The sequence below is a fragment of the Sus scrofa genome, chromosome 14 (assembly GCF_054392235.1).
Source record: "Sus scrofa isolate SSC_HxYL_T2T_F1_AM1 chromosome 14, Sscrofa_HxYL_maternal_Yorkshire_Landrace_v2.0, whole genome shotgun sequence".
NCBI lineage: Eukaryota > Metazoa > Chordata > Mammalia > Artiodactyla > Suidae > Sus > Sus scrofa.
In genome coordinates, this window is record NC_139396.1 from 51,934,985 (window position 1) to 51,951,070 (window position 16,086).

Sequence of the window (16,086 nt, forward strand, 5' to 3'; positions counted from 1 at the left end):
ACTGGAATGGTGCCATCTTTATTCTTTTCTGGAGCAGAGTCTGTGGCCATGTTCATGCTCTGGCAGCCAAGCTGAGGTGTCGTGACAGCCCACTCTGCCCACAGAGCCCAGTGTTTACCCTCTGGCCCTTTCCAGAGCGTCTGCTGACCCTGTTGTAGATGGTCTGTGAGGGCTGGATTCATTTCGATTCAAAAGCTAAGTCAGCTATTAAAAGAGCACTGAAGCTTCCCATTCACTCATTCAATCAATTCCACAAATACGTATCGAGGGCCCTTTGTCCAATCTAGCAGAGGCCCCTGTTTGAGCAAGTGTTAACTGATGCTCACACCCTGGAGCTGGAAGAGACTCATTCTCATCAGACGTCTTCCCGACTCTTAGGCACAGTTCCTGCCTGCAGTAATAATAGCTGCTGTCCTATTTTGAGCACTACCTTATGCCAGGAACGCTTTATTTGCCGTATCTCTTTTAATCCTCACTACCACCCAGGAGTTGTTCCAGAAGGAAACTGAGGTTTAAGAGATTAGACACACCCAAGAGCACAGAGGCTACTAAATAACAGGGGCAGGACTCGAGCCCAGCCCTGCCCGCAGCCTTCCAGAGCCGGTGCTGTGCCAACAAGACGACTGCCCGCACGGGAGGGCCCATTCTGGAGGAGAGACTGGGGGTTGGAGGAGGCTCTGGGTGGTTCCTGGATGACCGCTGCTATTCCAGGTGGTCCTGAACTCTAGAAACAGGCCAGGATGTACAGGTTGGCAGCCAGAGGTCCCCTGCAATAGCATTCTTCTTTCAAAAGACCACCACATGGTGCTTTTTGGTGTTTAGCAGTGGGTCCCTATGTTTTGTCTAAGCCCAGATATCTGTCTTTGGTCTCTTATTCCTCAATTTCTGGTATTGCCGCTACGCCACCCACACTGTTGGGAGAGCCTGAGTTCCCCACTCACTTGGCAGGAAGGCCACCCTCTGCCTCCTCCACTGGACTGGCTGGTGCCCAGCCTCTCCCACCTGGGTGGCAACTAAGCAGGCCCACCCAGGACAGAAGTGAAGACACCCTCCTGGGGCTGGAAGGCACCCACAAGCAGCTCTTTGGGTCAGACAAGCTGAGATACCCCCCCAACAAAAGCAGCTGCAGAAAAGGTGAGAAGGAGGCCCCCTGGCCAGGCTGGGCTGAGGGCAGGGTGGGAACGCTGTGGACACGGATCCTGCTGTCCCTTGCTGTCTGGGCCTTCCTGGATGAAACTCCCCCTCCCCCACACTGACTTAGAGACAGATGCGAGAAGCCGACTCAGCTCAGATGGGGCAGTTCAGCCTGGGTCTGACAGTGGTTCCTGCTCACCGGCCCAGCCACATAGGTTCAGACGGGTCACTGGCTGTTTCTGCTCCAGGCAATCACTCCAATTATCTGTTGTCCATAAGAACCAAAGAGAGTGAGCCGATTTAATGAAAGAGGCCCCTGGTGGGTGTTGGGAGTGTTCTGAGTTATTTTTTGAAGAGAACAAGTCATTTGAGAGTTTTCTGTTCCCTAAAACATCCCCAAGAACTTTTTAACTGGCTTGGTCATCTATCTCTCCTAAGCCCTTAGCCGCTGCAAAGTTGATTCATAAAGCTTGCTTTTCTTTTTGTGGGTTTTTTTTTTAAAAGAATGAAATGTAAACCAGGTTGCAAAGCCCTGGTGACACAATCTGAAGCCCGCAAAACCCTGGCTCACACCATCTGTGCCAAGGTCTCGGTGACACAGCCTGGCTGGGGTAGACAGCTCCATTCTGTGTTCTGGGTGTTCCGAGGACTCACAGAGCCAGCATTCCGAGTGGATGCCAAGTGGGGGGATAGAGGGGAGGAGGCTCTGTGACTGGAGGAAGATGCCGCAGCCATCGTGTTTCTCTCCCACAGACCTCTGCTGCTGAGGAGAAGGGACCTTTCCGAAGGTCAGAAACATCATCTCAAGGCTGGTTTTTCTGGGGAAGGAGCTGGTGCGGGTGGGCTGGACTGAACATGTGTGGAGAATGACCCTGGGCACTTTTGCCCCAGCGAGATCTCCTAAGGGATGAAACTTAGAATCAGACCATCACTTTCATTGGTTTATATGATGAGGGGATACTGTTTTCAAGGTCACAACACCACCTTCCCTAACACCCCCTGGGCCAGGGAACTGGTCCGCATTTTTGCCTACTACATGCTCTGAAGTGCAGAGGAGTTTGAGGCGGCGAGTCAACCACATTGGTTTGTGTGTATGTGTGTGTGTGGGGGGTGATGTGAGGCAGGCTCACAGACTTGGGGAGTTCTGTGGGGGTTGGAGGGGGGCCAGTGTGTGGTTTCTGGGCCAGGTGCAGTGCACACAGGGCTGCGGGGGTGCTTTTTTGCATCCTCTCTGGCAGCTGCTGCCAGGGCTAAGCATGGCCAGTCATGCCCTTCATAACGGCTGCACAAAACTGCCTGGGTGTTTTGCTGATAAGAAGCCACAAGCCAGGGCTCTCGGGAGCCCAGAGCACCCCACATGCCCGCCCCAGCCTAACAGCCATCTGGGATGATCCCTATCAGGTCACATTAGGCCAAGGGTCCAGGTGGCACTCGAAGGGATGGGAATAAGGCCATGTGTGTCACGAGACAGGCCTGCTGCTGGCTAAGGCCCTCTCTTCCCCCCTTGGGGACCCGGCCATCTCCATGTCCTGCCCAAATCCCTCCCAGGCAGCACTGCCCTGGATGAGGAATGAGAATGGCAGCCGGGGTCTCCAGCTACCCTTTCCATTCAGCTGCCAGTGTTTTTCTTGCCTCCACCCACTTTTCTATTTCAGAAACTGGAATGTCCAACTCTGTGAATTCCATTGCTTAACAGAAATTTGCTTTTAATGTCTAAGCATTCTGAAGACTAGAGTGGGGGTAGGGAAGTGGGGGAAAAGCAGTGCCTCTTGGAAAAAAAAAGAAAAACCACACATACACTCACACATACACACACACAAAGTCCTTTGTGCTTCAGACATTCCTCCCAACCTCACTGACCGTAGGATCTTGTCCAGAATCTTGGGAAATGGTTAAGCCAAGAATTTCAGTTGTGAATATTTCTGCAGTGATTTCGTCTGGAAGTTCCTTTTCAAAGCAAATTTCTGAACCTAGCCAAACAAGAAAACAAATGTCTTCATAATGATTAGGTTTCTAACTCAGAAACATTTTCCAAAAATACAAGGAAATGATACTAAACAAAAGTAAGGGGTGATTCGGGCTGGGATTTAGTTCCAACTCTTTGAAAACCCTTGGGGAAACTGGTTAAAATCCCTCCTTTAGGGTTTGGGTTTGGAGCACCGTTACTCAAATCTCTGCTTCTCTGGAAAGCCTCGACCACAAGGCATTGCTGATTTTACTGTTTTGAGACACCTAGGAACACTCTGTGTGTACATGTGTAAGACAACTGGGAAGGTTACATTCTGAGATGCCAACTACACGAGGAATAGGAGAGGGAGCTTGCAGGTGGGAAATGACTGAGCAGATACTGGTGTCTGGAATTTTCTGAGTTAGGAACCGTGTTCAATGTGAAATTGGGAGTAGACAACACAAGGAGAGGGAGAGGGAAGCCTGGGGAGGAGTCCCTGCTCTCTGCTCTGGTCTCATAACGGTGGTGGTGGGCGCTGAGGACCATGGGCCACTGGGCCGGGGCAGGGCCCGGGGCTTGTCCATGGACACCATTCAGCACAAGCTGGCCTGGGGGAGGGGCTGTGTGGGTTGGTTCCCCCCAGGCTTGAATTCGCAACTCTAATGTCAGGGCCATATTCCTGTCTCCAGGGGACCGAAGGAGGAGGTGGGAGCTCCTCTGGCAGGAAAGGAGAGGAGGGGGATCTCTGCAGATGCTCAAGTTCAGGCAGCCTCAGGTCAGGCTCAGACCTGCCTGCCAAGGCGCCGACTCTCATCATCCCAGGCGCTCTTGACGGTCCCTGTCCTGAAACAGCTTCCGAACTCAGTCGTCTACTAGCGGCCCCTCTTCGCCTGCCCGAGATGAGAAGATGAGGACTGGATCAGGGGAATGAAGGGAAAAACCAGGCCAGGAGATACAAAGGACGGACAGAGCACGGGGACAAAAGCTTTCATCTCTTACACGTGACCACCGCTCCCCTGGTCCTTTCATAACTTATTCGTGTTGGGTTCCCAGCAGACTGGCTTTGTTGTGTGCATGGTATTGAGGAGAGTGGCTTGCACCAGACAGGAGAAATAAATGCACCTAAGTCTACAGTAAATCAGTGCACCCGGCTACACGCCCAGACAGAGCCGCCGTGGTACCTTTGACGGAGGAGGCTGCGGGCTCTGATTTCCAGCCCTCGGGATTCAGGCCGAACAGTGTGGCAAAGCAGTCAGACATCTCCTCTTCCGTCATGTGCTCACCTGGGCCATGTGAAGGAAGAGGGAGGCGGTTCAGCTTGTGAGACTAAGCTCAGAGTTTAGTATCAATACCCAAGGTCTTCAAGAGAATTATTCCACTGTTTCCTTTCCTGGAGATGTAAAAACAACCTAGGGAATCCCATGTTACTGTCACCTATACTTTTTTTGGCCACCCCCGTGGCATGCAGAAGTTCCAGGGCCAGGGATTGAACCCGTGCCACAGCTGTAACCAAAGCCACAGCAGTGAAAACACCAGATCCTTAACCTGCTGAGCCACCAGGGGAAACTCCCACTTCTTTCTGTGGTGTTAAAAATGGTACTCTATGGAATTCCTGTCATGGCTCAGTGGTTAATGAACCCGACAAGCATCCGAGAGGACTTGGGTTCAATCCCTGGCCTTGCTCAGCGGGTCAAGGATCTGGCGTTGCTGAGAGCTGTGGTGTAGGTTACAGACTTGGCTCGGATCCTGTGTTGCTGTGGCTCTGGTGTAGGCTGGTAGCCACAGCTTCAATTGGACCCCTAGCCTGGGAACCTCCATATACTGCAGGTGCGGCCCTGAAAAAGACAAAAAGGCAAAAAAAAGAAAAAGTTACTCCAGGTGTTCCCCGGTGGCTCTGTGGGTTAAGGGTCCAGTGTTGCTGCAGCTGTGGCTCTGGTTACAGCTGTGGTGCGGATTTGGTTCCTGGCCCGGGAACTACCACATGCCACAGGTGCAGCCAAAAAAAAAAAAAAAAAAAAAAATGCTCCAACCCTGGGAACTGCGTCAGGGCTTGTGCAGAGAGAAAAGACAGCTTTCTGATAAAGACTGTGCTCAGCCTCATTTCAAATTCCCTCACATTAGAAGCACCAGTTTGGCTGAGATGAAATGATCACCTTTCTCCGAAAGGCTACTTGACTTCCTCACATAAAATGATGGGGAAAACAGTAGGTAAAAATGAAAAATTTTACTTTGGTGTGCTTTTATTCACAAATGCAACCCAGTCTAGTAATAGCCCTGGAAGATTGATGGCCGGCACTTGTATTCCTGCTTTACAAGGAGGACACCGAATCTCGCAGTTTCCAGAAGTTGGGACATAAACTGCATCCTGGAGTTCCCGTCGTGGCGCAGTGGTTAACGAATCCGACTAAGAACCATGAGGTTGCGGGTTCGGTCCCTGTCCTTGCTCAGTGGGTTAATGATCCGGCGTTGCCGTGAGCTGTGGTGTAGGTTGCAGACGCGGCTCGGATCCCGCGTTGCTGTGGCTCTGGCGTAGGCGGGTGGCTGCAGCTCCGATTCGACCCCTAGCCTGGGAACCTCCATATGCTGCAGGAGCAGCTCAAGAAATAGCAAAAAAAGACCAAAAAACCCCCCAAAAAATAAATAAATAAACTGCATCCTTCTGGCTGGCATCCTTCCCTTTACCCAATGTTTCCCAGCCACATGTGTCAGTAAGTGGCATCCTCATGGCTGAAGTCCCATCAAGTTAAGAGATGTTGGTGGCGGGGAGAGAGCTCTGTCTCCCCAGTGCAGTTCTCTCTGGTGGGAATGGCCCAGGTGTGTCACGAGGTAGACCTATTTATGGATTTACCTTTAGTTAGAAGCAGTTTCAGAAAATCCTCTCTTCGAATAACCTTCTCTCCTTTGGAGTTGGTGAAACCAAGAATGTCAAAGCTCTGCTGGATGCCAGTCATGGTGTTACCGAAGGGTGGCCTGTGATTGAGGTAAACTTTGAAGAAATCTGGTAAGTTGATTTTGTCAATTAGCTTTCCAGTGTCCACGTACTCGCTAAATCTGATTTCATTAAACATATCTTCAATCTGGGAAAGGGGTGGAAAAAAAAAAAAAGGTCATGGTAAGCGGAAAAGACACTTTGCTAGATTTCTAAGAACTAGCGAGTAACAGATAAATGTTCAGGGAGTTCCTGTCGTGGCTCAGTGGTTAACGAATCTGACTAGGAGCCATGAGGTTGTGGGTTCGATCCCTGGCCTTACTCAGTGGGTTAAGGATCCAGCATTGCCGTGAGCTGTGGTGTAGGTTGCAGATGCGGCTTGGATCTGGCATTGCTGTGGCTCTAGCACAGGCCAGAAGCTATAGCTCCAATTAGACCCCTAGCCTGGGAACCTCCATATGCCATGGGTGTGGCCCTAGAAAAGACAAAAAAAAAAAAAATAAGAATTGAAAGAGCGGACACCAGTACCAATCCTACAGAAAGGCAAAGGAGTATGAGCAACTGTGAGGCAACAAATCAGGTAACTTGGGTGAGATGGACAAATTCCTGGAAAGATACCATTGATCAAAACTTACTCAAGAAGAAATAGAAAATCTGAATAGACCTGTAATAAGTAAATAATTAGTAATCTTCCAAATTCCACAAAGAAAAGCCAAGGACCAAATGGCTCCATTGGTGAATTCTACCAAACATTTAAAGAAGAATACCAATTATATGCAAACTCTCCCCAAAACAGAAGAAAAGGGAACACTTCCCAATTCATTCTGAGGCCTGCTTCTGATTTGAAAAGTCTTTGTGTATTTTCTGAATTTTCTAGAATGAGCAGAGTGCTGACATGTCTGTGGATTCAGACGGAAATGTGCTGCCAGTTAATCCAAGTCTCCACACGGGGCTCCTTATGTAGCCAGCAGAACACAAGGAGAAGAGAAATAGAATGCAGAAACAAAACCACTCCTCACACCCATCAGCCTTCTCTGTGCAGTATTTTTGTACCATGAACAATGCGGCTGGCTGAAATTTGGAAACCTGAACTCTGCCTAACAGTAGGCTAAAAACAAGTAATTTATTTCAGTGCCTACATTTTAAACTAATATGTCTCCCCCACCACCAAGTTGTGGGGTTTTGAATTTTACAGAGAAACTTGGGGGGTGGGGGTAGAGAGAGAGAGAGAGAAAGGAAGAGAGAGAATGAATAAGAGCCACAGAAAAGTGGGAAATAACTTTTTCCCCCAGAACCCGAACTCTACTTGGTCTATAGGAAAGAGTCATGAAAAGAATCTGTATTTGAATATCAATATTTATAACCACATAACCGATTTCTCCCTGTCTACTAAATAAACATAGAATAAAAATTGAAAGAGGGGAGTTCCCATCGTGGCGCAGTGGTTAACGAATCCGACTAGGAACCATGAGGTTGCGGGTTCGGTCCCTGCCCTTGCTCAGTGGGTTAACGATCCGGTGTTGCCGTGAGCTGTGGTGTAGGTTGCAGACGCGGCTCGGATCCCACGTTGCTGTGGCTCTGGCTTAGGCTGGCAGTTACAGCTCCAATTAGACCCCTAGCCTGGGAACCTCCATATGCCGCGGGAGCGGCCCAAGAAATAGCAACAACAACAACAACAACAACAACAACAACAAGACAAAAGACAAAAAAAAAAAAAAAAAAAAATTGAAAGAGCACCAGTTTGAAGCAACTCCAAGTATCAGCCTATCTGGAGCATCCTAGTATCTTAGTTTTGCCTCAACTATCAAGAAGAAAATAGGAGTTCCCGTCGTGGCTCAGTGGAAACAAATCTGACAAGTATCTGTGAGGATGCAGGTTCGATCCCTGGCCTTGCTCAGTGAGTTAAGGATCCAGCGTTGCCGTGAGCTGTGGTGTAGGTTGCAGATGCAGCTTGGATATGGCTTTGCTGTGGCAGTGGCATAGGCCAATGTTTACAGCTCCAATTGGACCCCTAACCTGGGAACCTCCATATGCTAATATGCCAAGGGTGCAGCCCTAAAAGACAAAAAAAAAAAAAAAAAAAAGAAGAAGAAGAAGAAAATACAAACCTCTTGCAGTCCAACTATCTGATCATAATTTCTGTGAAAGATCTGAGGTAACTTCTTTTCACTTTTCCCCAGGCATATAAAATATATGTGTCTATATTTTTTGTAAAACTGGTATGTGTGTATATCTTTGTCTGTTTTCCCCCTTTTTACACTGTAACTTAGTAATCACCTAACATCTTCAGAGAAGCCATATATTCTTTTTTCTGGGCCGCTCCTGCAGCATATGGAGGTTTCCAGGCTAGGGGTCCAATTGGAGCTGTAAACATTGGCCTATGCCACTGCCACAGCCATGCCATATCCGAGCTACATCTGCAACCTACACCACAGCTCATGGCAACGCCGGATCCTTAACCCACTGAGCAAGGGCAGGGATCGAACTCACAATCTCATGGTTCCTCGTCGGATTCGTTAACCACTGAGCCACGACAGGAACTCCAAGAAGCCATATATTCTAAATGCGACATTCCAGCAATGTCTTTGGATATAACATCACTGGTTAGGATGATACAAATGAATCATAACTGGTACTATGTTAAGTTGCTCTAGTTGGTAACCTTTTTATATCTAGCATTTGTTAAGTTTATATTAGGCACAACTGCATGTGAAATTATGCAGTTTTATGTATAAATAAAACTATCCAATAGCATACTTACATAGTATACTATATATATATATATATATATATTTTTTTTTTTTTTTTGTCTTTTTGCCATTTCTTGGGCCGCTACCACGGCATATGGAGGTTCCCAGGCTAGGGGTCTAATTGGAGCTGTAACTGCCAGCCTAAGCCAGAGCCACAGCAATGCGGGATCCGAGCCGCGTCTGCAACCTACACCACAGCTCACGGCAACACTGGATCCTTAACCCACTGAGCCAGGGCAGGGACCAAACCCGCAACCTCATGGTTCCTAGTCGGATTCGTTAACCACTGCGCCACGATGGGAACTCCTACAATTTTAATATTAGTTATGCATGTGCTACCACATACTAACTGCAGTAGAGACGGGGATTAAACTATGATCTTTTTTTTTCTTCCAGCCACACTCATGGTAAGTGGGAGTTCCCAGGCCAAGGATAGAGCCCATACCACGGCAGCAACCCAAGCCACTGCAGTGACACTGGGTCCTTAACCCCCGGTGCCACAAGAGAACTCCAAAACTATGATCTTTGATGACAAACCCTGGTTCTGCATTTTCTGAGGCCTTGGGTGAGTAACTTCACATTCCTTACCCTCAGTTTCCTCATCTCAAAAAGGAGGTAATACTGTAACCCATGTGCAGTGGGCTGTTTTGAGGTATTCGGTGACCATATACCTAAGTGCTGATGTGATGCCCAACACACAGCACTCAACAGGCAGTAACTTGTGATTATGGTACTTTCTCTGCCCTTGCTAATTACAATACATGTAATTACAACATAATATGAATTATACTTTATAAATTATAATGCAAATGATATATGTACATTATAAACACATTATATGATTTAAACTCAATTCAGAAATAGGAGACCAACTGAAAGGTGACAAGAAGGATCCCGAAAGTGCCTGGAGTTACTCACACCCAAAGCGTTCCAAAGAGCTCGGTGGATATTCTCGGCAGGTGATTCACCTCTCACTCCCTTTTCCCAAATGACTGATCAAATATCTGTTCAACAAGCATGGTGCTGGCAGCTTCAGCATCACCTTTCTTTCCTGAGCCTACTTTGCAAGTGTTAGTGGAAAAGGCAGGTTCTTCTACACTTCTGAACGAGGTTCACGCTTGGGAAAGGAACCTTGGAGATGGCACGGAACACCAAGCACCTTCCGGGGGCCCTGCGGATGCCCAGGGCGCCCTCACCAGCTTCAGCGGGGCCTTTCATTGGCTTTCTCAAGTTGGCCCATCATCTTCTAAGGCAGTGGTTCATTTGATTCACCTGGGGAGCTTTAAACATTCTGAGGCCCAGGCCCCATTCCAAGAGATCTTGATTTAATTGGTGTGGGGTGGAGTCTGAGCAGTCACAGTTTTTAAAAGCTCCCGGGGTGGGGGCGGGGTGTTTGAATGTGTGGCCAGGGTTGACAAGTATGGCTTGAAGGCAAGGGATCTCAGACTTTATCAGGCATCAAAACACAGGGCCTGTTAAAACACAGACTGCTGGCCCCACTCCCATATTTTCTGATGTGTGAGCCTGGGATGGGGGCAGAGAATCTGCTCTGCTTACAGATCCCCAGGTGAGGCTCAAGCATCTGGGTTGGAGGCCACAGCTTAGAGAATCACAGCCCTCACATGGCAGTGGTTAATGGGGGTGATGCTTGTGCCAGAAAAAATCAGCACTAGGCTGGTGATTTTCATTAGAGAGTCATGATGGGTGGCAGCTGTGATGCATGTTCTAATTCTTTGGGCCCACATCTGTCTCCTCCATTAAGCTGCAGTGATAGCTTTCATCTCTATTTCCACAGCAGCTTCATTCAGAGCCTTGCACATTGCAGGGGCCCAGAGAAATGTTTGCTGAATGAATGCATGCATGCATGCATGCATGAATGAAATACCATGGGCACAGTGAAGCCATGGAAGAAGTTCTCTTAAAACTCACAAAAGGTGAGTTCCTGTTGTGGTGCAGCAGAAACGAACCCGGCTAGGATCCATGAGGATGCAGGTTCGATCCCAGGCCTCACTCAGTGGGTTGCAGATCTGGCGTTGCTGTGAGCTGTGGTATAGGTCGCAGATGCAGGTCGGATCTGGTATTGCTGTGGCTGTGGCGTAGGCCAGCAGCTGTAGCTCCAATTCAACTCCTGGCCTGGGAACTTATATATGCCGTGGGTGCGGCTCCCCCCAAACAAACAAATTCACAAAAGGTTTCTATTTCATTTATTTATTGGCTGCACCCACGGCATGTGGAAGTTCCTGGGCCAGGGATCCAACCTGTGCCACAGCAGCAACCTGGGCCACTGCACTGACAACGCCAGATCTTTACCTACTGCACCATGAAGGAACTCCAAGACTTACTTAGAGTAACGGCCTCCTAAGCTGATTAACTTAATTTGATTCACTAGAAGTTACTGAGTATTTGCTTTAGTGCTGGGCAAATGAAAGGCAAGTTGCATAATTATTACTAGGACAGCTCCGCATCCCAAAAATATACAGTCAGCAGATATCTATTAAGCACCTAAGTGCCAGGCCCTGATCTGGGCCCTGGGAAGAGACACTCGAGAAACCACACACACACACACACACACACACACACACACACACACACACACACACGAACTAAGAAAGCCTTCATCACCGGGTGCTCAGCCTTGTGCCCACGAGAAACACTTGGGGGCTTTTAAAAACTATCCAGGCCCAAGCTCCACCCTGAGGTTCAACAGGTTGGGGGTGAGCCTAGGTCTCAGTGTTTTTTAAGTGTCCCCAGGTGATTTTAACATGGTTGGACACCAAGACTCAAACAGATTCAGTGTCGAAAAGGGGGAGACTGATGTCTAGGGCCAGAGGAGCTTGCAGCAAGGTAGGCTTGGGAAGGCTTCGTGGAAGAGGTGGGCCAGCGAGGATCCAGCAGTAGGAGATGAGGGGAAGGCACTCCAGGCTGGCAGGTGTGAAGAGGGGGACGCAAGGGAGGGGTGCCTGGGAAACTGCCGAAGCACCTCTGGATGTCTCCCCTCACTGCTTTCACGAGGGACTATGCAACTCGGGGCTTCAAGCACACAAACAGATCTCACAGTTCTCAAGGTGGAGGTTGAAATGGGTTTGAAAGGCCAAAATCAAGGTGTTCATAGGGCTGCATTCATTCTGGAAGCTCTAGTGGAGAACTGTCTTCACTGCCTTTTCCAGCTTCTAGAGGCTGCCCACGCTCCTTGGCTCCTGGCCCCTGCTGTCTTCAGAGGCTGCGACCTCATCACTCTTTCAGACCTCTTCTTCTGTCATCACTGCTCCTCCTCTGACTCCACCCTCCTGCTTCCCTCTTTTTTCTTCTGGCTATGCCTGCAGCATGTGGAAGTTTCCAGGCCAGGAACTGAATCTCAGCCACACCTGCGACCCTAGCCACTGCAGTCCCGTAGCCAGACCTTTGACCTGCTGTGCCACAGCGAGAATTCCCCTGCCTCCTTCTTATAAAGACCCTTGTGATTACATTGGGTAATCCTGGATAATCTCATCTCAAGACCCCTAATTTAATCATACTTGTGAAATCCCTTTGGCCACGTAAGGTAACACGTTCATAGGCTGCAGAGATTACCAGGCTGCAGCAACCTTTGGGGGCCATTATTCGGCCTGCCACACCTCCCGTCTGAGCTGAGAAGGCCTCAGAAGGAGAGCTGGGTGGGGGGGAGCTGGTCAAGGCATCAAGAGCCTATCTGTCCGTCAAAGGATGCAGACTATAGTCTGGATTTCAGACTTCTCTTAAAAAATCAGAGGAGTTTAGGGACTTCGCTGGGTGCTTAGTGGATTAAGGATCAGGCACTGTCACTGCTGTGGCATGTGTTTGATCCCCAAGCCCAGAACTCCTGGATGCTATGGGAGGTGCCATAAAAGAAGTGGTCCCCTCTAGAGAAATGTGTACTCTGGCAGTGACAACATGATATCCAGCAAGAGAGGGTCCCCTCCCTGTGCCATGGACTGTAGGGGGCCCCTCTGGCGACCCCATCCTCAGAGGGGTCTGTGGGACCACAGAGAGTTGCCCACCTAGATTCCATGCCCCTCATTCTCAGCCACATCCTGGGAACCCTCAACCCCAGGGTGCCTGTGGGACTTCAAGGCCTCTCCAAGGGGATAAAACTCAAAAAGCCTCTGGCCAAGAGGAGAATTACCAGACCCTTCTCATCCCACCTGTCTCATTGTGTTACAATGTTCCCAAGGACCCTCCCACCCCAGCAACCTGGCCTGCTCCTTCCTGCCCCCTAATAGGAAAGATATGTAGCTCACTCCTCACGCCACCCCTATAGGGGCAACATACGCCCCCAACCAACCAGCAAGTCTATCAAAAGATCCCATCCTTCCCCAACCACCAGCAAGTGTATCAGAAGACCCAACAGCCCCCAGACCTCTGATGGCCCTGCTGCCCAGGCCCTGCGATGTGGGGGTAGCCTATTTTCCCAGGGCTAGGGTCCCCTCGCCCAGGACTGCTTTACTCCTGCATTTGCCACTTAGGCCTCTGGGCTTGTGAAACCACTGTCAGCTGCAGGAAGCCCTCAATTGCCTTAGAAATTATGGGGTTTTTTTGTTTTTTGTTTTTTTTGGCTACACCTGTGGGGCATATGGAAGTTCCCAGGCTAGGGGTTGAATCAGAGCTGTAGCCGCTGGCCACATCACAGCCCCAGCAATGCCAGATTTGAGTCACATCTGTGACCTACACCGCAGCTCATGGCAACGCCAGATCCTTAACCCACTGGGCGAGGCCAGGGATGGAACCCGAATCCTCCTGGATACTACTTGGGTTCATTATCGATGAACCACAACAGGAACTCCCAGCATTATGTTTTATAATTCAGTTTTCTAACCTCTCTGCTAAATGGAGATGAACATGATACATTTGAACGGGGGCCACTTTTATAAATGTGTTTATAAAGGGGTTCCTGGTGCGGGTTGGGTTCCCCTCCCTGCGCCATGGACTGTAGGGGGCCCCTCTGGCGACCCCATCCTCAGAGGGGTCTGTGGGACCACAGAGAGTTGCCCACCTAGATTCCATGCCCCTCATTCTCAGCCACATCCTGGGAACCCTCAACCCCAGGGTGCCATAGACTTGCAGGCTGGGAGGACTCCTCTTCCTCCTCCTGACACCCGCCTAGTTCTCTCTAGACAGCGCTCAACAAATGAGGAGACAGTCTCTGGGCACAGTATCATCTTCCCCCCATACCCTCCTTGCGGCCCATCTGGGCCGACAGAGGACAGGAAGAAGGGGGCTGGGCCGCAGGGCTCAGGGCTGTGCAGCTTCACTGCTACTGATGCATAACTGCCCCTGCCTCCTCCACTGTATCTGGGCAGCAGCTGCCTCTGTCTCCAAGAATAGGACATGCCACAGTCAGGCCCTGCCCGCTGGATGCCGTCACAGGAGAAGGCTGCTGGGCCCAGTGCTCTTTCCCTGCTGTCTGCAGCGAGGCTGCTCAGAGATGATAATGCCACCATTTATGGGCCCTTTATGGTGACCTTCACCCAGCCCCTCACAGAACCCAGGTCTCCAGCACCTCCAGTGACTCTTTCCCACCCTGGGTGAATCCCCACCTCCCACCCCTCCGGGCCAGGGATCAAACCCACACCATAGCAGTGACAATACGAAATCCTTGACTGCTAAGCCACCAGGGAATTCCCTGGGTGAGGGCTTTTAGAGTTTAAAATCTGAATGACAAGTCCGTCACCTTGTCTAAAACCCACAATTGAGGGTCAAGTGCCCACAGCTCTCCAAGATCCTGATCCTGCTTGGGAGCTGTGCCCAGGAGCATCAGATGGGTCCTGGTTCAAGTGAGAAACAGTATGAATGGTAAAGATGCTGGCAGCTCCTCAGTTAAACATGGAGTTACCATTTGACGAGGCAATTCTACTCCTGGGCATAAACGCGCACACACACACACCCACACACACACCCCTCTACACAAAAACTTGTATACAAATATTCGCAACAGCCAAAATGTGGAAACAACTCCAAGTCCATCAGCTGGTGAATAGAAAAATGAGGAAAGAGACTATTACTCATCTAGAAGAAGGAATGAAGAACTGATTAAGCTACATGGATGCACCTTGGAAACAGTCACAGAAGCCAGATGTAAAAGACCACACATGACATGGTTCCATCTATATGAAATGTCCAGAAGAGGCAAATCCACAGAGACGGGAAGTAGATGAGTGGTTTCCAGGGTCTGAGGAGGGGGGAAGGGGTGTGACTGCTAATGGGTCTGGGGCTTCTCTTTTGGGTGATAAACATGTTCTAATAGGATGAGATAGTAGTGATGGGTGCACAATTCTGTGAACATACTAAAAGCCACTGACTTGTACGCTTTAAATGGGTGAACGGTCTGGTATGGGACCTCTCTCAATAAAGCTGTTTAAAAGGGAAGAAAAATAATATGGAGGTGAAACCAGGGCAAAGGCAGGTAACAAAGCAAATAACATCACTATTTTTACAAATCTATTTTTCAGGGTTCCTGTTGGGGCTCAGTGGGTTACAAACCTGACTAGTATCCATGAGGATATGGGTTCGATCCCTGGCCTCGCTCAGTGGGCTAAGGATCCTACATTGCTACGGCTGTGGCACAGGTCAGTGGCTGCAGGGCCAACTAGACCCCTCACCTGGGAACTTCTATATGGAGTAGGTATAGCCCTAAAAAGGAAAAAATAAAAATTTGAAAAATTAAAAAATCTATTTCGCCCCAACTCTGGTCTTTTATAATCATAAAATCAGTAAAGATTAATACATGCTTATTATTAAAAAAGCTGAACACTGGGGATGTAAAGGATGGAAGTAATATGCTTTGTCCTTCCCCCTCCCTCAGCAATAAGCAGTGTTCCATGTGATGACCTTGAGGATTTCTCCCTTGTTTGCACTTCGGTGCACATGGGGTCAGGGGCCAGGTGGCTGGGGTCCCAAACCCTGGCCCTGCTCTCAGCAGCTGAATCACTGCAAAAGCTTCCTCATCCACGAAGCCTCACCTTCCCCGACAGTAAAACAGAGACGAGGAAAGCATCTTCTTGCGGTGAGGACCAAAGGACAGAGAGGCTGGTGTGGTTCTTGACACTTGGCTGGCACGCAAGCGAGAGAAGCCTGGCCGCTGTTGCCATGACTGGTGTTACTATATCATCAGCTGCGTGCTTTCTTTTTTAGTGGCCGCACAGCATTTCAGGATTTTTCTTTAGGTGCCGTAGGTGTGACAAACAGAAATCAGTTTGTCTGGCCCCGATCTCTGTGGAAAGGCGCAGGGCTCCCTGGCATAGGGGCCCAGACTGAGGGTTCTCAGCGGATGGGAGGGGGAAGGCCTCCCAACTACAGTGGGCTGTTTCTCT

General features: G+C 49.5%; 1 protein-coding gene across 7 annotated transcripts in view; it reads right to left on the reverse strand.

Annotated features, from left to right (window-relative positions):
- The window catches only part of CFAP251 (cilia and flagella associated protein 251), an 81,893-nt gene continuing 65,807 nt past the window's right edge, over window positions 1-16,086 (reverse strand). For 3 of the 7 annotated variants that reach the window (XM_084996138.1, XM_084996136.1, XM_084996140.1), the window contains 3 exons: window positions 5,931-6,159; window positions 4,264-4,365; window positions 2,815-3,104 (listed from right to left, as the gene is read on the reverse strand). In XM_084996138.1, coding sequence (XP_084852264.1) covers window positions 2,968-3,104; window positions 4,264-4,365; window positions 5,931-6,159 — 468 coding nt within the window. In that variant the 3' untranslated portion in view covers window positions 2,815-2,967. Of the gene's footprint in view, window positions 2,035-2,814; window positions 3,973-4,263; window positions 4,366-5,930; window positions 6,160-16,086 lie in introns of those variants that run through there. The other 4 variants (XM_013982831.3, XM_084996137.1, XM_084996139.1 and 1 more) reach the window with 3 other exon arrangements.